We start from the raw sequence: 26803 nt of genomic DNA on the forward strand, positions 1-26803 counted from the left end.
GGGCCGAAGATTTTGGGTGGGCGGCATGCAGCCGGGCGAGGGAGGATAGTTTAATTTATCGTCGGTAATAGTTATCACTGTTATCAGACGATTCGACATCGGATTTATAAATCAAGCGATTATCGATTAAACTCAAATTTAAAATTAAAAAAATCAAATAATTGGTGAAATTTAACCTGTTTCTATCGAATTACACCGAATTACTATGTGGTTATCGCCGGTGGGTGGTTTTCGGGATCTAAACGCATTTGTGAACCTTACAAGGGAGCTGGAGGATCTCTGGGGAGCTGGTGATTTCAGTGGGTTTGGATGCAGCCATGTTAGACTGCATGGCATTGTCGTGACTCATGTTAGTACAAAACTCTAGCGCGTGTGTGGGTAGTGCCGCAGTGTAGATACGGGGAAGTCTGCACGGTCCTGACGAAGACTGTATTGACAAAATAGACAATATATCGAACTTATATTGTAAAAATAGACAATACGTTACCGTATTTATAAATATAGTATATGCATTCGGCACTTCATTTACTAAAAATGGGTTTTTGGTACACTGTGCACCGAAAAGGGGGCCTGAGTGTCTTCGGCACCTCACATACTAAATACGGTGAACAGTGTCGTATTCAGTACGTGAGGTGCCAAAAGAGGTGCCGAATACGGTGTATAAGTATTTGGCACGTGAGGTGCCAAAAACACTCGGATCCTACACGTGCTGCACTTTCGATGCCGTATTTTTGTCACGTGTAGCGCTTTTGGTGCCGTGTCTTGTCGCGTGTTGTTTTCGGTGCTAGCTAGTGCTATAAAATGAGAGATGACTTCAGTTGAGAAGCAGCAGTGAGGAGAGGAGTAGCAGCGCGAGGAGATGAGGAGCAATAGGAGAGGAGCAACGGGAGCAACAGCAACACGAGTCGAACATTTTGAGAGTGTCCACTTCAGTTATAGTAAGTAATTAGATTGTGTATTTAATTAATACTTAGATTAGTAATAGTTCAATTACATTTGTTTAATTATATTAAATTGATAAATTAGAGTACTTAGATTATTTGTTTAGTTTGATTATATGAATTTGATTAGTTAGTATAATTAGATTATTTACTTAGTTTAATAATATAATTTTTATTAATTAGTATAATTAGATTATTCCTTTAGTATAATTGTATGAATATAATTAATTAGTATAATTAGAGTATTTATCTAACTTAATCAGAGTATTAGAGTTATATGATTAATCAAATTAATTAGTTTAATTCAACTAGTTTTATTAATTAGCTTAATCACATATGTTAAGTAGAGTAATATGATTAATCGGATTATTTAAATAGGATACTGTGAATTTATTTAATGGTTGTCAAATAATTATTATGTAACTTTAAATATTAATTTTTATTTTTAATAGATGTTTATTATTTGATAATTATTTTAGGATTCCTGCTATTTAATATTTATGTAATAGTTATTCAGTAAATATTTATGATTACTTTTAATGTTTACTAAATATTTAATCACAATAATTATATATTAATACTCAATTAATGTTTATTAAATATTTTAGTTCAATCTTAAATATTAACTATTTCATTTGAATTCAACATTGATGATTTAATTAGCATTGTTAATTACTTAAATATTTAACATTGTTAAGTACTGTGCTATTTAATTTGTATTGTCAATTTACTTATTATTTATCAAGTGACATAATTAGTTATGTACGTATATACATATAAGTAGTTATTTTATTGCATGTATGTTTGTTTAGCAAATACAGTATGATTATCTATATTTATTATAGAGCGTTCCACTGTTTTGCATGAGAGGCTTATAATAATTCAAAACTATCAACACATAGAGAGTCCGGTTAAGCTACCTATTGATCTAGATGGTCTAAAATCACATCTTATGATCTTTTTGCGTGTGAACCAGCAGTCTCATACTGTTGTCCTAGAGGATGTGCGGCTACGACTTGTTCCAAACAGCTCGATCATTGTCTATACATTATTCGAGATGAGAAAGAACAACGCATGGGCTTTATACTCACGCAAGGCATTTGAGGAGAATTTTGAAATAAGGGTATATGTAAATATAGTGTCATGACTAGTGCAATGTGATGCAGTGACTAGCGTGAAAGAATCAGACCAGCATGTGATGCATGAAGAGGAGGGAGTGCGTGTCAGGGAGGATGGTTTTAGTACAGAGAGAGCCGGACTGAACCCTTCTGAGATAGATGCAGGATGCATGAATGATGAAGCCGGTGGTAGCAGGGATGATGAAGCTGCTAATAACGATGACCTGATGCCGGTGATCCAATACTTTCGTAGTGCTAGGCTGCTGGATTGTGCCGTCATTGAGTATAACACCTAATCTAACTAGGGATATCAGAATAGCGGTATCTAGGTTGGACAAAGGTTTAGTAACAGCGAGGAGGTAATCTACTTTATTAATAACTATGTTGTAATCACAAGAAGGGACAATAGGTGTGCCTGGTCTAACCTTACGGAGTATGAGGTTAGGTGTATGAACCACTCGAATTGTCCTTATATCGTACGAGCATGTCGGTGACATAGGAACCAGGGGTCCCCAAGTCCCGAGGCCAGGACAGCAGAGTGCCACATAGCGCCCTCCCTCGGGGATTATCTTCCCGAGGTCCGAGAAGACCATGTCCCGGGAGAGAGTGCTCGGGGCTATGAACAGTGGCCCCCGAGTACCCGAGTTCCCCGACGACCCGAAAAGGCCGAGTTCCGGGAGAGGATGCTCAGGGTCATGAACAGTGGTTCCCGAGCACCCGAGTTCCCCAATGACAAGAGAAGTCAATTCTGGGAGAGAGTGCTCGGGGCCGTGAACAGTGGCCCCCGAGCACCCAAGTTCCCCGAGGACCCGAGTAGTCAAGTTCTGGGAGAGAGTGCTCAGGGCCGTGAACAGTGGTCCCCGAGCACCCGAGTTCCCTGAGGACCAAGAGAGGGCATATTTGGGATAGAGTACTCGGGGCTGTGAATAGTAGTCCCCGAGCATTCACAGTTCCTCGAGGGCCTGAGAAGTCCTTCACCGGTGGTCCCTACAGGGGCCCAACGGTGAGGTGTCAACTGGTGAGAGGCCCGATGCTGCATTTAAGAGGGCGCGTGACCTGTCACTTCCAACCACTCCCCCAACGCTTGCTGTCAGTCCCTGCCACGGCTTAGTAGGGAGGCGTGGGGACATTTAATGCACGGGTCCCATCGCGCGTCATCCGGCACCCCTCGGGATAACATCGCAGGGCTCGAGGTACAACGCCTGCTGCGCTGCTGTGTCAGGCACGCTCTGACCGGGCAGGCACGCGTGGCTGCTCGGTGGCTGCCCGACAGACCCTCCCCGCTGCGCCAGCTGGAAAGCGAAATGATGACGACGAAGACCGGACGGGGGCGCGTTTTCAACCCTCCCCGTCACCTCACGTAGCAGCCCATGATGGTTGCTTTCCTTTTATAGCGCTTTGAAACTTGCGCCAATCCTTTCTGGGCACGCCACCAGCCCCACTAGGTATAGAAGAGGGGTGGGCTCACCGGAGAAGAAAAAGAGTTTTTAGAACACTGAGACTGAGCTCTGAGAACACCGGGGCACATCAAGACGAACTCTGGATGACGTTGGAAGAAGCACGAAGCTCTAGACTTAGACAAACATTCTTGTAACACAGCAGATTCTCAGAGAGACATTCTTAGAGCATTTATAGCATACACACAAGAGTAGGGTATTACGCTCCGTGCGGCCCGAACCTGTCTAAAAATCCCCTGAGCATTTACTTCCTCCTGCATCCTATCATCCCCTCCACCTGCATCTCATTTACTCCCATTTATTTCACGTATAAGGCGGACTCAGAATCATCCCCCCGACCGAATCTCAAAGGGGTCCCTCCGGATCCCCGCTTGAGGAGTTCATCCTCCGACAGAGCACATAAGCCAAAGTATGAGAACTATTTTGTGATCAATAGATATACCCCACATACATACAACGAAGAGACTGTTAGGAATATGAGCTACGCCATTGATGCGAGGTCATAGCCTAACTCCTCATCATCCTTGTTGGTACACACATATGTTTGTCACCAAACACGATTATGGAGGAGGTGCAGACTAAGACGAGTATGTTGATCAATTACCACACCGCATGGTGAGCGAAACAGAAGACATTGAAGATGATGTTTGGAAGCTTTAAAGATTCTTACAACTATGCTTCGAGGCTACTATAGAAGATTGCCATAACGAATCCAGGGACTCAGTGGGCTATGGTGGATGAGCCGATCAAGCTAAAGGATGGGCCATATAACACCACTGATTGATACCTCATTAGGTTACTCTGGTCATTTGGATAATGCATCAAAGTTTTCAGACATTGCAAGTCTGTTGTATGCGTGGATGCTACATTTCTAAGCGGCAAGTATCATGATACTCTTATGACAGCGATGGCGACGTATGCAAATAATAAGTACATTCCTCTCTCCTTTGCAATGGTTGAGGGTGAGAACAATGATAGCTAGTTGTGGCTCCTCACCTTGGTGAGGACACGTGTCGTGGGCAATAGGGAATGAGTCTACATCATCTCAGATAGTAACAAGCGCCTTCTGCATGCGTTGGATGTGATGTATAATAGCCCAAACTACTCTGTTGTATGGTCTGTGTGGAGAGAAGATGATGCATATGAAACTTGGGCGTGAACCTGTACACGAAGTACCATAATAAGTCTCTTGTAAAGATATTCAAAGGGTTGTGTCTTCAGAACCAGCAGACAAAGTTATGGAGAGAGTTAAATGAGATCACTCGTAAGATGATGACAGAGCAGCAATCACATAAGGACCATCTGTGGATGCAAATAGTAGGGAGGGAAAACTATCATTAGCCGTTCATGTGCTACATTTAGCTAGTGGATAGTAAGGAAACTGGCAGAGCATTGGGCCCTAATCCATGACACTGACGATATTAGGTTAGCACATAGCATTTTAATGATCATGTTTTACCCTTTCTTATGCAAATAACCCTTCTAAAGTTATTGTATCCCATATTAGATACACCATCATGACAACGAACATAACGAAGGTGTTTAACAATATCGTAAAAGGTGTACAAGGCCTCCCGTTATGTGCCATCATTGAGCTCACATTCTATAGAATGACCGACTACTTTCGAGACCATAGTAATACTACTATAGAGTGCAGTACCAGTTCACATCTAAGGTAGAGGAAATCATGTCCAGAAAGTGGAACAAGGCACACTTTTATCAGACCAGGATCTACGATATGACCAACAATGAATTTGAGGTCATGTGCCATCGTAAGTATGCTTTAGTGTATAACGCAGAAAACACCATGCAACAATGTCAATTTGGGCCTTATAAGGTTTATATGCAATAAGCTAAAACTGCATCATATCTCGTGCTCCAATGTCTTCGCCGCTTGCAGGGACATGAGCGGCAACGACGGATCACAGTACTTCACGATCGATACATCGAGGAGCTCATGACTTCCAAAGATGTGTTTCTTCAAGATCGGAAACAACTAAACAACAATCGAGGGGACTAAGTGGGTACCTTATCCCCGAGTACGACGCACGGATTCTGGAAGGCCTAGAGCCACAAGGCTACAAAGTGGCATGATGTAGAAAATGCTATTGGCGGCCTACGCAAGTGTAAAATTTACAAACAACCTGGCCATGACAAGATGACCTGTCCAACTCGACAGTAAACTATCATGCAACTATCGTACTGTATTGTATTAGAGTTACTGTAATTTAGTTTGTTTCATAAAGTTATTCATAGACATGGTTTCTATTCTAAATTATTATTCACCTTTAGCTGTACTACCTATTTTTTAATATATTGTATGATACTAGCATCACAGACGATGTTTTTTTATTGAACCATAAAACTTGAAATCATTATCAAGGCTCATGGTGGTCATTCCGAGCTTCTTCAGTAGTGGTACGACGAGAACCATAGGGAATGGATAATTTGCATACGGCATCAGGTACCACGGTTATATATGTTTTTTAATTACCACATAATTTGTTACTTACTCAATACATATATTGGATACATTTTCAGTTGCTTCCGTTGTGTGCATAGAGTATCCACATGATTAAGGAGTTAGACCCTCGATTTCACAAGTCACTCGCATAGACAGGACTACTACCTTTTGCTCTCATGATGGTCAGAGTTCCTATGGCGAGCGGTGGCAGGACATCTCTCTCACCGATTGAGGTAGCACTGCTCACAGGTCTCATCGAGCAGTGGCATCCTGAGACGCACATGTTCCACTTTTCTTTTGGTAAGATGACCATAACATTGAGGGCCGTGGCTATGTTGATTGGGCTGCCGATCAGGGGTGCCCCGTTAGTAGTTTTGCAACCAACAAAGAAGTAATGTAAGGGTTACGTTGATGGTAGATAATTATTTGTTATGTAATACTGTGAGGAACCGTCCAAATAATATTTTAATTAATCACCAGGAGGATCATTATTTATAATCATAACCTCGATGATTAACCAGAATATTATCTCGGTAGTCTCGGTACGTGTTTTGTGTCCAAGATCGGAACACATGCCTTCCAACATTTAGCATCACAACATAGCTTAAGAAAGAGCAGGTAATTAACATTTATATTACAAGTCTTTAACAAGGACGATGATGATGACGAGCAAAGGCACACGTGGCAGGGGCAAGCTCATGCCGCTGGGATGAGGGCCACACACCCGCTAGACGCTTACACTCTTGAGGATTACGTGTAGTGTCATTGTCATTGAGTAGTCAGTACAATTATTCGGTGCACATGTACTTGTTCATGATACATGTATTATTCACTTTATTTTTTAATCATCTCTATTATATATTATTCATTGTATTATTAATGTAATTATTTTTAATTTCTTTAATGTTTATCAAATAATTATGGCATATAACTTTATTTATTAGTTATTTATTAAGCATTGTTACATATTAATTATTATATTTAATACTTGTTTAATGTTCTTATATAATCAAGAATTCGTGTTTTGGTGTAGAACCAGAACGTTGCAGTCATGGTTCAAAGAATCTATAGCAGGATCTTCTAGTATAGACTTTCTATGAACACCTACAATGATAGATATAGCACTTAATGCCTCCTTTCTGCCGGATCCCGCCTCTTGTCGAAGAGTCACTGACCACCAGAGAGATAGATCTCAGTGGAGGGGTCGAGTGCCTCCTTAGAAGGAGGCACGAGGAGGCCTACCGTCAAGGAGGGGTGATAGGTCGGTGCGGTGAGCGACGAAGGCACGCACGGAGACACATGTCTTTTGTTGAAGTCACGCGCGAAAGGGCGTGGTGGTCGTGGAACTACGTGCTGATGCCCACGTGGTGGCCATCGGAGGAGCGCGTGGTGGTGCTTGTGGTGGCCACGGAAGTGTGCATGGAGATCCGCGTGGTAGCCATCGGAGGTGTGTGTAGAGGCCCGCATGATGGCCGTTGGTAAGTCCTTTCGTCGGGGATGGACACCATCGACGCCCTAGATAGCGAAGGGAGGGGTTCCATGGACGCCATCCAGAGCGTCATTGGTGGACGTCGATGCTTTGGGCGTACAACGTGACGGCGACGCCGTCGGTGAGGGCATCATTGATAGAAAGCTCCGAGCCGTCAACGTTGTATTGTGCACTAGAGAAGCCTTGAGTGCTTACTCTGTTTTTGTGCTCGTCGTCTTACCACATGTTGATTTGTACCTTGTATTCCATAGATCAGTGATACTATAGTGCTCGCCTTGGTTAGATGTTGAGATCGATTGGTCTTTGTTCTGGCTTTCTTCTGGCTGATCGATGATAGAAACTAGGTGCTGAGATCGTATTACAAGTAATTATATAGTGACAAAGAAGTAGAGGAAATGGAAACTCTTATTAATTTATAGAGTGTTTACATATTTATACATATTGAATAGATATAATAAAATGAATTGACTATTGAGAAGATACGTCTTTCTAATAAATACAACTCTTAATAGTTAATAAATTAATTATATGATTAAATATCTAAATGATGTCTCTTCACTTGATATAGTTATTTCACCACACGTGCGACACCCGCCATCCGCACGAACGGCACCCGCACGGCGTTCGCCCGTCTCGGGTCTCGCAGATCGCGCAGGCGCCCGGTTGCGGGTCAAGGATTCTCCGTTTCGCCAGATGCCATCAACGTGCAGTGCAGTTGCACCAGGCCGGGAATCCAGATGAGCGATCGGGTGTGAAACCCTAGCCCGCTGACTGATTCGTCTCTTACCTGTCAGGCCGGTGAGGGGTCAGTGACAGAGGGACTCACGGCGAGCTGCATCTGCATGCACGTGCGCGGTGCAGCTCCAAGTAGCTGGAGATACCGGAGGCGAAGGCGCGAGGAAGCTTCGCGGGGGGCGCGGAGTCGGAGGCGCGTACATCCAACCGCAGCCGTACCGGCACCGACCGCCTCGGCGTCCGTCGAGCCCATGAAAATGCAAGCGAATCCATCCATCGTTTGGGTCAGGCTGGCAGGCACTACTGTATTTTACCCGCGTCTGGCGCAGGAGACTGCTCGGGGCCTTGGGTCACGCCACGCCACGCTGCTGCTACATGTGGCAACCAACCTGGCAAGACGTGAAGTGTCAGTACTGGCTGTACACTGTACAGTACTTTAATGTACTAACAGTGGTGTTTGGCCCCGTCTGGCGCTGTGGATCACTGGTGGCTGGCCGTGCATGGCCGTGGGTATGTCACGCGATGGACGCGAGTATCTGCCGTACGTAAAATACTCTGCCTTGCGCCGTGCTACGGTATCTGTAAACCTGAGTAAAAACAGGATAACAGATCAATCTTGCATAGTTCTTTCCCATTATTTGCCCTTTTTCTTCTGCGGTGATAAGGCCCGGTCCTCTTGTCTCTTGATACGACGAATGCTTCACATTGCAGGTGCCTGATCTCTGGTTCTGTGGTATCATATCTGCTGTTAGGCTACAGTATCTGTAAACACGAGTAAACACAGGATAACAGATCAATATTGCATAGTTCTTTCCCATTATTTGCCCTTTTTCTTCTGCGGCGATAAGGTCCGGTCCTCTTGTCTCTTGATACGACGAATGCTTCACATTGCAGGTGCCTGATCTCTGGTTCTGTGATATCATATCTGCTGTTAGGCTTTGGATATGTTTTCTCGGTGGTCCAAAGATCGGTTACTGAGAGTGTGAGACAGCATACTTAAGTTCTTGGAAAAGAAAAGGAGACATTGATGGCCGCGTTGGATGAACTTGAGAACTGGATTCATGTGGCAACAGGCAACAGCACCAGGCTACTGCACCTGCAACAGCACCAGGCTACTGTACGGTGGATTAGTTTGGTTGCACGAGTGTGACAGTCTGACAGCCTGATTGATGCCTGAACGTAGAACCTATGCACGAGATGATAGATGCCCATGCCACAAGCAACAAGGCAAGGACAGAAGGCCATGCCATAATGTGTAGTTTCAGAAGAATTTGAAAAAGCCATATCTCGCCAGCATTTTGAAAAGACCGAGGTGGAAAAAGTAATTTTAAAGAGCCATGGCTCGAGAGCGTTGAAAAGACGAAGGTGAACAGATAGTACTTAGCGACTAGCACACCAGAAGAAACACCCCAAGAAAAAACATAAGGCTCGGCACGAATGAACAACGTTCGGTAATATAATTTCATATCTATTCCAACAAAAAAAAAAGAATTTCATATGTATTCTGGGTTCAAGTTCATAGAATGTTTTGTCACACGTGGCAAAGCTGATACTTGCCAATCCCCAAGGAAGTTTTGGGTTGAATTTCACGTGTAAATCCTGTACAGGTTTCAAAATTCGATAGTTTCCTCTGCGAATGTACAAACAGTATTCACCCCAGAAGGGTGTAAAAATGGCTCTGTCACAACAATGTAAAAATGCCTTCGCCCTTTAAACTTTTCAATTTGTCCCCTCCATATGACAGATGCAACATGAATAAGCTTTAATCTTGATGACTATTCCTCATCTATATGCCTGTATGGCTGTATTGTATAGGGCATGTTATTGAAGGAAGCTGTTCTGTATGTTGTATGGCAACAATCAATTAGGCCACTGAGTGATGACTATGTCAAGTCATTTGATTGGTTATTGCCGTCATCCACATTCTGTGCATCTGTTGTGCCACATTCTAGCAGTGGCATCTCAGTTGAATTCGATACCTCGGGAGAAGGTACCTCTTTCTTAGTACTTTGCACGCCTGTAGATCGTGCAAGATCAATCCATTGCTGCAATAAAAACGGTTGTCAGTAAAGCAACACAGTGCAAGTACTACGATGCACAACTCGTGCAATGTGTCTATGGAGTTGGAGACAACAGAATCAATCCTTTTATCATAAGGTTTTCAATTCTTTCCCTGAAGATATTAAATAGAATTTCATCAAGCAAATAAGCTACTTAAGGAGCTCTACTCAGTGGTTGTGAATACTGATGATTCTCTTCATTTCAATTAAACCAGTATCAGTCGAAGATCAGAAATGCTGAAGTTCATGCAGCATAGTTGAACAGGCAGAACAAAAATGCCAAAATGGAAAAAAATAGTGATTGGTTCCAGATTAGGGATGCTAGTGCACTGAGTCAGCTTGTCTCGCCTACCCATCTTAGCTCCTTTTACTACCAACCATGCCTACAAAGTGAACCACCAATTAAATAGGGAGTCAACCACTAATTAATTGTTTGCTAAAAAGCCCGCCGATTAATTGGAAGTGGAGGGTCGCTCACTTGCACACCTTATTCTAGACTTCTTTTGGTGGGTGCCATCGTTGATTTATTGCTCAAAATACGAAAGAGACTATATTATTACTTAAAATACAAAAGAGAATGTATATTCTGTTAGATATATATATTGCTCTGTGTAATGCCCCAGTCTATAAGGGGTTTTTTTGCATATTGTCACTTGTATATGTGTATTAGAGCTAGATTTCTTTTAGGACGATGCAACACGTCCGATCAAGTTCCAATCTCCCATTACCGTCGGTTTCCATCCGACTCGCCGGCTTCCACCTAGTCGACGTCCTTCCTCCACCTACCCTGTCGGTTTGCTACCTCCACCGCCCTGCCTTGCCTCAGTTCGCCGCCCCACCCCCCATCTCCTCACCGCGCTGCCACCGCTGGGCTCTTGCTCCAGTCACGCCGGACCCGAGCCGACTCCATCTGATCCGACCGGATCAGAGGCAGATCCACCGGCCTCAGCCCCGCCTGGCATCCGCGTGCTGCGCTAGCTCAATGTCGATGCTGCCTCTCACTCCACCGCTGGCTGCCTAGGCCTTCAGTACTGTCGGCCTTCTCCAACACCACCTGTCCCGAGTCGGCTGCCCGCCTGCTCGTCTCGTTCCCGACTCGGTGTTACTCTGTTCTTATCTGAACCGAGGTAACAAGAAAAAACAAAAAAAAAATGTGCAGCAACTTGCCGCTTTCTTTGCGCTTTCGCCATCGCTTGTCGCTTCTCTTTGCACTCTCGCCATCGTTCGTTGCTACATGCTGTTTCTCGCTGCTACCTTTGCGCTCTCACTGTCGTTCATCACCTCTTCAGGATGTCATCGACCACCGTTTCAGTTCCTCGGTGCTTTGTAATCTTTTATGGTGCACACCGGGACTTCGGGCAGCATATGCGCGTCATGCGTGGCTTCATCTTTGGGGTGTTCTATGTGGCGACGTTCCTTGTCCGCCGTCCCTTGAACTTCCGATAGAGCCTGTGCAACCGACTGTCGACAAAGGAAACAAAACAACTTTTGACATCGCCACCACTGCCTTTGAGAAGGTCGTCTCTGCCTATCAGAAAGCTTTGGAGTTGTACCGTGATCGGTTATCTGACTATGCTCAGTGGATGGATGATGATGCTCGTGCGGCGTCTATTCTGATTGCTAGTATGGAGCCCATGTTTTCATCTAAGATTGTTGGGTTCTCTACTGCCTTTCAAATGTGGACTCATCCTCATCAGACCAATGAACCATCTAGGGATACTCTCTATCTACCTGTTCGTCGGGAGCAATCTCTTCAGTAGGGTGATGCCACAGTTGATGCTTTCTATGCTCAGTTGTCGGATGCGTGGCGTCAGTTGGACTCTCCTGCTGTTGCTGGTTGACACTCGTCAATATTGCTTGGATCTGCGTGCTGAGCGTGACTTTCGACATCTCTACGAATTCATGACTCACCTTCGTCCGGAGTTTGAGCAGCATCAAGCTTAGCCGCTTGCTCGACATCCTTGTGTCACACTTGTGGAGGGTCTTACAGAGCTGCGCTCAGAGGAGACTCGTCCACGTGGTTCTGGACTGCTGCCACTTCCTTCAATATTGGCTGCTCGTCCACTTGTTGCACCTACGTCTTCGACTGCACTGTCGTCAACTCCTCGTGTGACTCCTTCGTCACATGTGCTCTCTTCAAGTGGTGATGGTCACCCTCGCTGTGCATACTGCAGCAAGGAGGGCCATGTCGAGGCGAACTGCTACTGGAAGAAGCATCTTCGATGTTCCTCTGGTGCTTCTACCTCGGCTACCTCCTCGACTACCTCTTCGACTTACACTCATTAGGAGATTACAACGTTGCTTCGTCGCTTGGTTGCTACCTTTGGCTCTGCACCGACAAGTTCTGCTAGTTCTGCTACTCTCTCTTCTGTAACTGAGAGACCACCTTCTACACAGTCAGATACTTCACCTTGGATTCTTGACTCAGGAGCATTTTTTTCATATGACTTCTGATTCTTCCAGTCTGTCTTCGCTTCATACTCTTGTTTTTCCTATTCATGTTGTTACCGTTGATGTTACTTCTCTTTCTATTGCTGGTCAAAGCACTCTTTGCGCTTCTTTTTTTAGCGTCTATTCCGATGCTCATGTTCCTCAACTCACCATGCAGCTCATATCAGCTGATCAACTTACTGACATGGCTGTCGTGTTATCCTATATTCTGACTCTTGATATGTTCAAGATCGTCACACGAGTGCTCTGGTTGGTACTGGCCTTCGGCGCCATGATTCTCGGCGTCTATGAGAGCTTGATTGTCTTTGTCTTCCTTCCGCTGCCGCCGCCAATCTTTCTACTTCCTCGACTACTAGCTCCTTCCAGCAGTGACATGTTTATGAGTCGCATCTGTCTTCATTAGTTTATCGTGGTCTTTTAGGGTTTGTCTCAGGAGATACATCCTTAGATTGTCAGGGTTGTAAGCTTGGTAAACATATTCAGCTTCCTTATCCTAATAGTGAGTCAGTATTTCAATGTCATTTTGATATTGTTCACTCAGATATATGGGGTCCGACTCCCTTCGTTCCAGAAGGGGATCATAGATACTATATTATCTTTATAGATAATTTCTCTCGCTACACTTAGATTTATTTCGTGTCTTCTTGTAGCGATGTGTTATCTATATATAAGTGTTTTGTCACTATGATTCACACTCAGTTTGACACTCATATTTGTGTTTTTCATGCTGACTCTGCTGGCAAATTTCTTTCTGGGCATCTACGTTCCTTTTTTGCTGAACAAGGTATGTTGTCTCAGTTCTCTTGCACTGGAGCTCATGATCAGAATGGTGTTGTTGAGCGCAAGCATTGTTATCTTCTTGAGACTACCCGTGCGCTTATGCTTGCCTCTTCTATTCCACTTTTTTTTTTTTTTGGCTAAGACAGTCTCCACTGCCATGTACTAAGTCAATATCCAACCCTCCTCTACCCTTAAGGGTGAGATCACTTTTGAGCGTCTATGTGGACGCCTACCTAATTACTTCTCTCTTCGTCTTTTTGGCTGTGTTTATTACGTTTTCTTGCCCCTCATGAATGTACCAAACTGACCGCTCAATTTGTTGAGTGTCTTTCTTGGCTACAGTGTTGAGTATAAGAGTTTTAGGTGTTGGGACTATGTTGCTCTTCGGATGCGTATTTCTCAAGATGTTATTTTTGATGAGTCATGTCCCTTCTATCCATATACCTTTCCCTCCACTTCTTTAGCTTTCTTGATCAAGCCACTGTCTTTTCTCACTTTTTTTGCTACACCCATCACTGTTTCCTCCTCTCTTCCCCGAACACCGTTGGTGCCTCCTCCTGTTGTACCTTCTTTGGTGCCTTCCACACCTTTAGCCTCCACCTCATATGGTCCTTCTCCTTCTGATCTTGTTGAGCCTTTTTCTTTTCATTATACTCGTCGTTCTCGTGCTACCTCTCATCATGTTGTGTTGTTTTCTTCTTTTGGCGATTCCGTTCCTTCTTCCTATCCTCGCTACTCTCTTCATGATCGTCATTCGATTCGTCCTCCTGATTGATTTGGCTTTGCTAGTGTTGTTCCTACCGAGCCAGCTTCTTACCGTGATGCTATTGCTCATCAGGAATGGTAGCATGCGATGGCAGAGGAGTTTGCTGCTCTTGAGTGCACTGGCATGTGGGATCTTGTTCCTCTTCCCCACATGTTCGTTCTATCACGTGCAAGTGGGTCTATAAGGTTAAGATCCGCTCTGATGGTTCTCTTTAGCGCTATAAGACTCGTCTTGTTGTCCGTGGTTTTCAGCAGGAGCATGATCGCGACTATCATGAGACTTCTACTCTGGTGGCTCATATGAACACAGCATGCGCTCTTCTTGCTGTTGCTTCTGTGCGTCAGTGGTCTATCTCTCAGCTTGATGTCAAGAATGCATTTGTTAATCGTGAGTTGCGTGAGGAGGGTCTACATGCACCCGCCGCTAGTGTATTCTTTTCCTGAGGGTATGGTTTGTCGTCTTTGTCGCTCTCTGTATGGACTTAAGCAAGCCCCTCAAGCCTGGTTTGAGTGTTTTTCTTCTGTGATCATTGTCGCTGGTTTTTCTGCTAGTGCTCGTGATCATGCGCTCTTTGTTCATACTTCCTCTCATGGTCGGACTCTTCTTCTCTTGTATGTTGATGACATGATCATTACAAGAGATGATTCTGAGTATATTGCCTTTGTGAAGACTCGTCTCAATGAGTAGTTTCTTATGTCTGATCTCGGTCCTCTTCACTACTTTCTTGGGATTGAGATTTCTTCTACTTCTAAGAGTTTCTTTCTGTTCCAAGAGAAGTATATTCAGGATCTTATTCATTGTGCTTTTCTTACCGATGAGCGCACTGTTAAGACTTCCATGGAGTTTCCACTGATGGTGAGCCTATTGAGGATCCCACTCGCCACTGTCATCTAGTTAGGAGTCTTGTTTACCTTGTTGTCACTTGTCCTGACATTTCTTATGCAATGCATATCCTCAGTCAGTTCGTTTCTACTTTACTCAGCTCCACTATAGTCATCTCCTGCGTGTTTTGCGCTATCTTCGTGGTACTATCTCTCATCATCTCTTCTTTTCACGCTCCAGTTCTTTATAGTTTCGTGCTTATTTTGATGCTACTTGAGCTAGTGATCCTTCTGATCACTGGTCTATTTCTGTCTACTGTGTTTTCCTTGGTGGTTCTCTCATTGCTTGAAAGACTAAAAAACAGACCGTAGTTTCTCGTTCTAGTGCAGAGGCTAAGTTGTGAGTTATGGCATTGTTGACAGCAGGATTTTTGTGTTTCTTCTCTTACACCTACTCCTCTTTACTTAGACAGTACATGAGCTATCAGTATTGCTTGAGATTCAATGAAGCATAAACTCACCAAGCATATTGGTGTTGATACTTCTTACAACGGACACATATACATGATGAGGTGATTGCTCTTCAGTATGTTTCTTCCGAGCTTCAATTGACTGATTTCTTCATGAAGGCTCAGCACAAGTTCTATCTCTCCAAATTCAGTGTGGTTGATCCTCCATAAGTTTGAGGAGATGTGCGTGTGTGTATTGCTTTGTGTAATACTCCCAGTTTATAAGGGGTTTCTTACATATTATCACATGTACATGTGTATATATATATATATATTGGCTCAAAACCTTCAGGGAATACAAGTTTGCTATTCCTAGTATATTCATTTGCTTTTCTTGTTGAAAGAAAAAGGACAAAACTTGTTTGTGTAGTTGAACCAGCTTAAAAATGAACATTAACTACCAAAAATATTATCATGTCAATATAAAGTGCAAAAGTGGCGAACCTGTGTTCCCCAGTACGAATTAATTATCCTTGAGACAAAGGACAATAGGTTAGCAAGAAGTGGCTGATTATAGTAGGCCATCAGATCCTCTCCTAGACGATGCTCAATCAGACCAGCAATGACCTGAAACATGTTTATTGAAAAGGGTTAACAGTCTTTAGAAAAATAGAGGAAATCATAAGCTGCATTCACTTGGTAATAATTTCTTGACAAGCTGCATCATTGAGTTACTGAATGCAGATGAGCTGCAGTTGCAAGGCCTCATTTTACTGTTATACTATCATCCCACTCTCAGCATGTTATACTATAGCACATTTTAGCCATTCCTACCATGTACTCTGATATATGCAACCACATAGAAAATAGCTCTTCATAATTAACCAGAATCACTTAAGTGAACAGATAGGTGGTCTTGATGAAATACCTGATACCGCAGATTTGCTGATGTTCCAAGGAAGCAACTGTAAACAGTTGCTGACTTCCAGATTGGAGATCTTTTGCGTCCCACTTCCACACTTGCAGAAGGTTTCAGAACTTGACGAGCAGCATACAAGACATCTGAAGCAACTCCAGCTCCAATACTAGAAATGAATCCAACACCGGCAAGTTTAATACCACCCATTAGCACTGATGCAAACCTCTGGTTCATGCTCCAATTTTGCCCCACAATACCCTTTTGAAATGCATTATCTGGCAGTGATCCTAAAAATCCTTTCACAAGCTCCACACTCTCACCAGAGCCATCATCAGCAAAAGATAAGAGCGAGATAGTAGGTGCAGGAAGCCACACTGTAAAGAAATCAACAACAGAACCTCTAATCGTATCAGTAAGAACATAGTCGATCTCTTCAAAAAACCGTCCTTTTCGTTTTTCATATTGCGCTAGAAGAGTGGTAGTTATTGATATGCCCTCTTCAATAGCTAATCTATGCAGGAACTTGGGATCTGCCAGTAATCTTTCACGGAAACCCTGCACAAAATGATCAGTTTTAAGTTTCAACAATTTCACCATGCCACAGTCTTCTTACCTAAATATCAGCCTCTCTAATTGCATTTCTACAAGGGGAAGCAGTGAGAGATAAAGATTACAATAACTGCTTACTTGGAATCGGTGAATCAGTTCAGCCATAAAAGGGTATTTCTCAAGGTCAAAAAAGTTCTGCAATATCTCAGGAGAAACTACACCAAGATCTATTCCTTTCTGAAGATCCTGTCATAAAAATGCAGAAAGTTTTGTCAGCTCTAAACATAAGAAATTATTACAGAATTGAAAATGATTTGGTATTGCAAGAGAGTCTTCAAAGATCGAATAATTATCATAACAAACATTTTCTGGCTCTGTCAATCATATATACAATTTTTTAGTACAGTTTAAATTTGCCTTAAAACTGATACCTATTCAAAACATGTTACAGTTACTCAATTAAAAGGAGATATAGCACAAAGAGCACTCAACATATACTGAGAAAGAGGAAGTGATAACCTGGGGTAAAACTTCACGCCTCCTACCAGCAGCATTCATAACTCTAGCAATTTCAGCACGATCAAAGCAATTTCGACTACATGGCTTGGCAGCAGAGTACCACAAGAAATCAGCTACAGGGATTTCACCCTCTCTTCTTATGTCTTGTCTCTCAGGATCAAGAAGTATCACAACTTGTTTTTTCTTTTGCATCTTTTTAGATATTCTGGCAGGAACGCCAATTCCTCGAGGCCCATATATAACATGGCTTGCACCAGTTACCACAACGACCATCCCTGAAGGATCTCTACTAATAATTTCTTTCATTATTGTTTGGGACATGGTATAATCATCAACTACTCTTGCCTGTGCAGATAAATATGAGCTCGGGCCAAAGGGGGAGCCATGAGTTGATGAAATCTTGTCAATCAATGATCGGCCTGAGATAGATGTAAAGCCAGAAATGAAGCCTGAGCCAGCCGGAGGAGCATACAACTTTCTTTGTGCTTTGGAAAGGCCTCTAATTCCTTCAGCTTGGACAGTTCTTACCACCTAGTCAAGAGAAGGACTAGATCATTTTCACCAAATAAAGTAGAGAAAACTAAGCTTATAATTTCAATATACAGCATATCAGACATTTTCAAGGAGGTAAAAGCATTACAAAAAGTATACATGATACAAAAGGTGCTTAAGCAGGTAAGAGCATTAGAATACATGGTAAAAGAAAAGGCTTGCCAGTTGGAATACTGTAAATCAATTTCAAACTATTACAATGTCACAAGTCCACAATCTCAGAAGTATCAATGACCAAGATTAATGATGATTAACAATATGCCTGAATCACATACAATTATGCTGGATAACGTGAGAAGCAATTACAATTACCTCAAGTGGAGTTCCACAGGCGACAAGCTTGATTCCATTATCACGACAGTAATTCAAAAGAGGTTCATACTCCTGCCATCTCTCTGGTGCCCAGTGAGATGTATAAAGCCTTAAGTTGTTGCCATCAATTCTGCATAAAGCATAAAACTGTTAGAAGTTCATCAACAAGGAATAATTTGAAGGCTTACACAATGTACTTTCTCCACAAGAAAAAAAGTAAAGGAGAAAAAAAAACATTATCAGGCTTTAGTTTGAGCTTAGCTTGCATGGAAACCTATATGGCTATAATAGCAGTAGTCTAGTAGATGCAGATAATTCTAGCAAACCCTCAAGTATGGAACTTGAGAGTGCATCGTTTGTTTAGTTAAGTAGTATCAATTATTACAACTTACAAGACATTGTTAGCTACATAGTTGCGATCTTGCCACTTGGCCAAAGCGAAAAAGTACAACCTATTCTCCTACTTCTCAGCATCTACGAAAATCGAACTACAAGATGACAAGAACTAACTCTAATTGCATTTTGAAGTTTACGCAATTAGGACTTGGCATCTCTTAATACAGAATTAGGACGCATCACAGCAAGGGAATAATCCTCTACGCACGTCGCTCAGCTATACTCATCACAACTAGGAAGAGGTAAAATTCGCTGTCTTAACAAACAGGGAGAGCAACAACCTTCCATCCATGAACCAGTTGAGCTGCTCTTGGAGGTCGCAGGGGAAGGCCTCGAGCGCGAGCGAGATGCTCCTCCCGGCCTCGGCGCACCCTGCAGCAAGCTTTCTGACGATCTCGAGCTCGAGTACCCTGTCGTCGCGGTCGGGCGCGAGCTCGGCTTCGCCGAGGTACACCACCAGCGCGGCCATCAGCTTCTCCCACACCCTCCGCCGCGCGTCCTTCCCCACGGCCTGCGGCTCCCCGATGACCGTGGCATCGTAGACCCTTGACAGCGCCGCCGCGTCGGCCTCTGCCGCTGGAGGCGGGGGCGGGGGCGGGGCCGGAGCGGCGGGCGCCGGCGGCGGAGGCGGTGGTGCCAGCTTGTCATCGGCCGCGGCGGAGGCGGCGAGCGGGAGGGACTGGAGGACGGTGGACGCCGCAACTAGCGAGGGGACGAGGACGAGAAGGTCGCGGCGGGTGGCGGCGCAGAGGCCGCCGCGGGAGGAGGCGGGGGTGGAGGTGGAGGTGGAGGTGAGGTGCGGTGGTTTGGCGGGGAGGTGGGGTTTGAATCTGAAGGCTCCCGGGGTTCGGGAGGGCGCGTGCGGCAGCATTCTCCCGTGCTGACACAACGCCGGAGGCGCGACGCGCCGGCGGTGGCTGTGGGGGGGAATGGAGGGCCTCGAGTGACGGAGCAGTTTCGGGTGGTTGGGTATTGTACTCTCCAAGCCAGATGACCGTATTTTGCCTTTCAACTGTCAACACATATTTCTTTTTAAAAATAAGCTTTATTAACTTTAATGGTTACCTATCGTTACCAAAAAGCACAACTACACAAAAATTTATCCTAACCTTTATATAACTATAATACACACAACATTGATCTGAAAAAAAATCAACCCAATATATAAAACACATAAAACAAAAGACTAACAAGATAGAATTGTATCCCCTGGTTATTCTTCTGCTTATGCTTGAATATGGAGTCTAAGACAGATGAAGCATAATTTTAAAATTCGATCAAGGCGAATGCTTTGATATTTCTTCCAAACTCTGTTTCCAAATCCTTACTAGCCAGATGACCGTGGTTTGCCTTTCAACTGTCACGACATATTTTTTTTAAAAAAAATAAGTTTTATTAACTTTAATCGTTACCTATCGTTACCTTAAAAAACTACAACTACACAAAAATTTACTCTAACCTTTATATAACTATAATACACACAACAGTGATCTGACAAATATCAATCTAATATATAAAACACATAAAACAAAAGACTAACAAGATAGAATTATATCCCCTAAATCAAGGTTATTCTTCTGCTTATGCTTGAATATGGAGTCAAGATGGATGAAGCATAATTTTAAAATTCGATCAAGGCGAATGCTTCGATATTTCTTCCAAACTCTGTTTCCAAATCCGAATTCATCAACCTAAATGGGCCCAACTTATGGCGGACATGTCAGGAATTTGTTACTAGAGGACAAAAATGCATACTGATGCGACCCCAGTTTCTATTGGTTTGTAATTTTTTAAAAAATAAAAAGAAACGAAATTCGTCGCGCCGCCTGCAGATTGTGCAGCACAGCCGCACAGGGCTAGATATTTGGGGAATTTCTTGTGGTGGAAATCAAGGTGAATTTTCATGGCAGAGCTCGAATGGCATCGGTATCCGATCGCTGTTGTTCTTTCCCTTTGTGGCGGGGTTTCGAACTTGTGTGCTCGTAAAGCTCACAAGTGAGAAAGAAATCTTTGGACAAATGATCACAGGTTACAGACTAGAGAACGGGACAAAAACGATGCTTACGTGTAGAGGATAAGCAGTGATGCCGAAGTCGATGGCTCCAAAAGGGGCACCAAGGTGCCAACCCTATCACTGGCTCTCGAGCATGTCCAGTCAGCAGTTTGCAAGACGAGTGGCTCGCCTTATTTGCACAGACGTGGCTCTTTGTGCGTTGGTGAATGGTGATTCGGACACCCGCAATAATATGAAGCCTAATTTGAAGACATAGTTTTATAGAAAATAGTTTAATCTTCACAAGAATCAGGAAAAAATTACAAACAGGGCGTCAGTGGTTCCAAAAAATAAAAGAGAGAAAGGTTCCGAGGTTAAAGAAACAAAAAACGAGAATATGGAAGATAACATGTAAGTACAAGTGTGCAACGGCTCAAGAAGACGAAACCTCATGTACCTGGTTATCTCGGGACGCAGGGAATTCACCCAACTGGTGCCGTGTTTTTGTACAGAAAAAAACTCAATATTACATAAAGCCCAGCCTTAAAAAAAAAGGGACTGGGGAAAATGGTACTATGTTTCCTGAGAATTTTGAGGTACACAACTGGAGGTATCGATCCCCAGAAAAATCCTTGGAAATGCATCCCTTCAAGAACGGAAAGCGTAAAAATGCCATCACATGATTCTCAATGTTGTAGTCTATGTTCATGCTGCAGAATAACAGCTCGAATTCACCTGTCTCTATACATCCTACTTCAGCTGCTCCTGTTTGCATATTCATTTGCTTCTTCTGCTACCTTTGTCCATACACTAGCAAAATGATCTGAGTATGCAGCCTGAACATTGCAACAGGAAAAATCAAAATTAGCGATGCAATTTCAATCAGCTTTGCATGGTAAGATTGACTGATTGACTCATTTCACCTGCACATTGATGCCACCTATACACGTGGGTGTTTTGCAGCAATAAACAAATAGAAGATGGCAATGGTACTTGATAAAATGAGCTTGCAAACTCTTTCTCTAAGTTTACAGAGGAGATGGCGTCCCAACAGTACATTGTGCACCCTACTACTAAAAAAATTCATACCACTGCATCTAAACTGTCTGATGTGAACTTTTTAAAAAAAAAAATATTGTCGTCCCAACCAAAGGGTTGCAAAACTAAAATGGTCGTCATGCATGTCTTTTTCTGAGTCAGTAGGGCAATAAATATTGACTGCTGATGTCTTCAGCAGATCGACTAGAACTCAGTCTCAGATGCTGTCAATCATATCCAAATCAACATTAGATCTAGTTGTTACTTCAAATGGTCTCACGACCCTACAGCTTTTATAGTATATCTGCCAATAGAGACAGCATTGGAAGGTGTCATTTCATCTTCTGTAGCCTGGCTGTTCTCCTCCAATAATAATACAGATTACTAGAATTTCTCTTCCAAAGTGGCGTTGTCTGAGATATGAAGATTTACATATTACCATCGCAAAGCATACAGTGAATTACACAGCTAGACCTATAAGCATTGTTTTGATACTCTAAAGCAGTGTGTTATTTGTGCTTTCGCTCCTGTTTCTAGAGAAATAAACACAGCAATCTATTAAATCAGCTATAGCCAGTCCCCATTCCGTGTAGTGTAATATTTCACAAGCCCTGCTAGTCCTCTAGTTCTGACAGTTTTGCAACTTGACATCCCCCACACCCTGACACCCCCACGCCCCCTCCTCCTTTACAACCTCAGACTAGGTGCACATGGTGTCTACAAGATCTTAAAAACGTTTAGGTGGCGCTCAAGCTAAAGGTTCACATGCAGAGAGATAATTGAGTGGCCTTATTTTTTTAGAAGCAATGGCAGGAGCTCAGCCTTTTTCTAAACCATAGAAGAAACTGCATGGATACAGATCAAGCATTCAACGGTCATGTTTTCTTTCTCTCTAATAGCACGTTGGTAATGTTTGAAATTATGGAGGTATGAAGATAGATCTACAGTAGTAAGCAATGCAGCAGACAGCTACCTCAACTGATTAAGTTAATCTTTCTATACTTTGTTAAAGGATTCAAAGGTTAGTGCAAAATGCAAACAGCAGGACAAAGAATAAACCATGTAATTAAGTTGAGAACTCCTACCTGATCTGATACAAAGCCTTTCAGCATCTCCACCAAATCCTGGCGCCTTTCTTTGTTAAATCTTCTAATTTCATTCGTGATGTTTTCCTGCATTATCAGAAATAGTGAAAAAGAATATAAGAAAAGCCGCTAAAACTTAACGCCGAATTGCCAAGCAAACAATTTGGGATTTGAAATATAACAGCAGAACCATGTTCCAGCCTTCCAGGCACTTCTGAGAATCCTATGTTTGCTAATGAGCATTTCCGTAGCTTAAAACACTATAGTAAATGGAATTAGTTCAGACTGGGTGAATGGATTATGCTTATATAGACTATCAACTAGTGACGTCTAGTGACAGGTAATGTGTTAAAAGAAAAACTTAAGCAGCATCTCTAAAGTACTGCAAACTGGATAGGCTATGGTCATACTTGGCAACTAGTCTATTGCTCATCTCAAAATAGAGAATTATGCTCTTTGAATCTTTGTAAGAGTAATAACCATATTATAGTTGATTTTGTCACCAGAATTTATATGACAGTGTGGAACTATGCAACTAAGAAAAGCAATTATGAATTAGTAACGCATTATTCACCAGGTCATTATCATAAGCACAAAACGCAAACTGTACATGTTCTTTAATTCACAAGTTTGGACAAATTACCTTGATAAGTTCCAACTCTTTAAGTGCATGGCTTTTTGCATCTTCCGTGGCTCTTATTATTTCTTTCAGTTCTTCTATTTTCTGATACCTTGATCTCTCCTGATCCATTCCTCTTGATGTTACAGATTCAAGTTTTCCTGCCCGGATATGCAAGAAAAATAATTCTGTTGACAGATTTTGCACACGAAGTAAAGCACTGGAACGATCAGTAAATGCATTATGAACAGAAGCCATTGTCTCCATGTATTCATGGATAATGCCCTGCAAAAGCAATAGAAAATATTAAAGTTGGGGGAAAACAACAATTCTAGTAAAAACCTATGCTCAAGTAAATGTTCCTAAAAGTCACCCCACGTACCAGATGTTTTACAATTTCAGCATTTAGTTTTGTCTGAGATCTACTGACTCTAACAACCGCATTTGCAAAATTACTGATATCAGCAGCTCGTCTTTTCTGAGAACTACATGTAGCCTGCTCCCTTTCAAACTTGGCCAACTTGAAGAATGACATTCCCAATTGGCCTGTAGTTGCTCTAAGATCATCGTAAGCTTTAACAAGCGCCTCTGCCTACAAATGATGCAATGGTAGAAGATTAGCTAGTGTACTTTGCACTAGTACATAGTTCTGAAAACTTATGATGCATATTTCTCTGCAAGTTGCAAAATGTAAGTGTACGGGCACTTCTCCAAACAAGCACTCAGAATTTAATCACCTCCATTTATCCTGTGTTTCTGTCCACAATGGCAATAACAATGACACTAATTATGCAGAACAACAACAAGAGTGCTCAACCATGAAAGTAAACGATTGCAAAAAATGCTCAGTTACCTGCGGAGATGCTGCCACAAGGTGCTGCTCCAAGTCCTCAAGCTTGGTCTTGTGCGCAAGGTACTTTGTGTCAATCTCCTCCTCCACTGGAGGCGGCCTCACTGCCAACCACCCATTTGTTACTGTCTGCTTCATGTCCTTAAACACCCCAAAAAAGTCCCTCCCGCTCTTTGCAGGCGTTGCTGGAGGGGTAACAGCCATGGGCGTGGCAGCACTCATTGCGGGACTCCACCTGGGCGACTCACCCTCGGAGGTGGGGATGCCGCTAGGCTCTGTGAGGAAGGCGTGGAGGTCAGCGCTGCGGCCGACGCTGGGGTGCGCGGCGAGGCGGCGGAGGTAGCGCTGAAGCGCGGCGCATCGCTGGTTGACGAAGTCGTGCCGCTGCATGACCTGACCCTCGACGACGCTCTTGTCGGGACGCGCCGGGACGAAGAGGCCGCGGTGGGTCTCCGTGAGGCGGTCGGCGAGGGCCACCACGTCGCGGAAGCGCCGCCGCACGCGGAACTCACCGCCGTCGGCTACCCGGGTGGTGATGAGGTAGGAGACGTAGCTGACCGAGCCAGGAATGACACCCACGGCTCCAGTTGCGGGCTCCGCGTTCTTCCTAGGCTCGGAGACAGTGATCTGAGCGAACCCCGGCGACGCCTCGCGGGTCGTCGTGGCCGCGGCGCGGGGAGCGGGGACTGGCGTGACGTCATCCTCACCTTCCTCGTCGACGAACGCGCCGTGGTTCGCGCCGGCGGCCGGAGAGGATGAGGTGGACGAGGGGGATGGAGGCGGGTGGAGCAGTGGGTCGGTAGAGGCGGCCTTGGCTGCGACACTGGAGGAGGAATCGAGGGGTAGGGTTTTGAGGTCCTCGTCGGCGGCGGCCATCATGGCCACCGCCGGCTGTTAGGGTCGAGGGAGGAACGGGATCTGGCGGGGAATCCGCGGCGGAGTCAAGTCGGATTCGCCGCCGCGAGGACGCGTACGCAAAAGCAAAGGCGAAAACCGTTTCGTGCTATACACTCAATGGCAGGTGGGCCCGGCATCTCTTTCATTTGACTTCGCCGTAGCGTCCACTGGTTCAGTTTCAGAGTTGTGCAGAACTGCAGCAACTAGAACAAAAAAAACTCATGAAAGAAATCGAGTCCGTTCAAATCGGATAATCAATCAATAGGGAAAAAGAAAATAAAACTACATAACAATTGTCCTAATTGCAGCTTTGCTGTGAGCAAACGGATCTATTCAATCCCAAAGTCCAAAGTAGATATGCTAAAGTGCATTTGCAGTTGCAAAAGACGAAAGCATGCCTTATCCAACCCTTGACTCCTCCAAAAAATCGAAAAACTTTACTAAAGGCATGCTTATTTCATGTCTAATGGTGTCCCGATTAACTTTAATGGAATATGACTTTCCAAAAAAATATGGCCAACAAATTTTTAGCCCCATGTGTAACAAAATTAATTAAAAAAACTGATTGATTGGGTGCCCAACCACCTGCATGCAAATTCTTATCCGAGCGATCGGAACTTTGCAAGGGGATCGAAGTAGTTGGTTCCTGCCAATTTGTTGTTCTCACCTGCCGTTCCTAACTCGTGAAGAGGCTCGCCGGACAGGGACTCTGACGCGTTGCATGGTGGCCGTCGGGAAGGCCCGGATTCGCCAGGTCGCCAGCCTACCTCATGGTTGGTCAAGGACGGCGAGATGCAGGCAGGCTCTGCAAAGTTGGAGATCACTGCTTTTCTGATGTTTTCATTGTTCAATGTTCAGCCTTCGTGTCAAATTGTCAACTGCTGAGGCAAAGCTAGCATTGTTTCTTCTGTTCTTCTTATGGATTCAGAATAAGTGCGTTCAGATTCAGTTTTCACTTTCCAACAGAGGGAGCATTTCAGATTTTCAAATGCTCAAGGGCAGTACGGTTGCAATTTCATCAGTGACCAATCTCTCGTATTATTTGTTTATCGGCAGTACAAGTGATGGTTCATTTCACGACGATTGATCTGTTGCAAACTTGGAAGCTAAGGCTTCCAAGTTATTACAGAACGACGATTGATCTGTGGCTTCCAAGTTCATCTTATAAAATACAACACCAGAAACGTGGCATCTTGAATTGGACTGAGCAATCGGATTTTGCGCCATTGTTTCTCGTCACAAGATTGTTTCCGAAGATTTGTTGGAACAAGTATTGACATCTGTTGCAATATTGGCTACCAAATCCACCTCCTCGCTTCAAAAGTCATTACAGAATGACTTGAAGCCGGTTCAATTGTGGACGCACAAACGTAGACTGCCAAAGCTCAACGCACTAGATATATTCTGGCCAACGATTCATATGGCAGAAAATACAACTCGTGCTGGAAAAAGTCATGGTTGACTCCTAATCATTGTTGTGTTTCGAAACCAAGTTCCTTTGTCCACAAGTTTTTGCAAACGATGATACGAAAATGCACAGACA

General features: G+C 43.7%; 1 protein-coding gene across 1 annotated transcript; it reads right to left on the reverse strand.

The window, feature by feature from the left end:
• Positions 1 to 9754: 9754 nt before the first annotated feature.
• Positions 9755 to 25388, reverse strand: LOC133907575 (protein RETICULATA-RELATED 5, chloroplastic-like). The gene is made up of 13 exons (XM_062349646.1): positions 24367 to 25388; positions 23896 to 24105; positions 23538 to 23798; positions 22895 to 22981; positions 21535 to 21607; positions 19970 to 20022; positions 19060 to 19790; positions 18383 to 18512; positions 17519 to 18049; positions 17138 to 17245; positions 16460 to 17005; positions 16036 to 16158; positions 9755 to 10249 (listed from the first exon to the last, which is right to left on the reverse strand). The coding sequence occupies exons 1-13, from the start codon at positions 25240 to 25242 to the stop codon at positions 10088 to 10090; spliced, it is 3891 nt and encodes a 1296-aa protein (XP_062205630.1). The 5' UTR covers positions 25243 to 25388; the 3' UTR covers positions 9755 to 10087.
• Positions 25389 to 26803: the final 1415 nt, after the last annotated feature.

This window comes from Phragmites australis, chromosome 2, assembly GCF_958298935.1.
Source record: "Phragmites australis chromosome 2, lpPhrAust1.1, whole genome shotgun sequence".
In the NCBI taxonomy this organism is placed as follows: domain Eukaryota; kingdom Viridiplantae; phylum Streptophyta; class Magnoliopsida; order Poales; family Poaceae; genus Phragmites; species Phragmites australis.

What these genes read in the sequence shown, in the direction of transcription:
- LOC133907575 (XM_062349646.1), bottom strand. Translation starts at nt 25,242, where the DNA reads ATGATGGCCGCCGCCGACGAGGACCTCAAAACCCTACCCCTCGATTCC. An exon ending in CTGAAATTGTAAAACATCTG is followed by an intron (nt 23,799 to 23,895) that starts GTACGTGGGGTG and finishes TTGCTTTTGCAG; the next exon opens with GGCATTATCCATGAATACAT. An exon ending in ATTCGTACTGGGGAACACAG is followed by an intron (nt 10,250 to 16,035) that starts GTTCGCCACTTT and finishes TTTTTATTGCAG; the next exon opens with CAATGGATTGATCTTGCACG.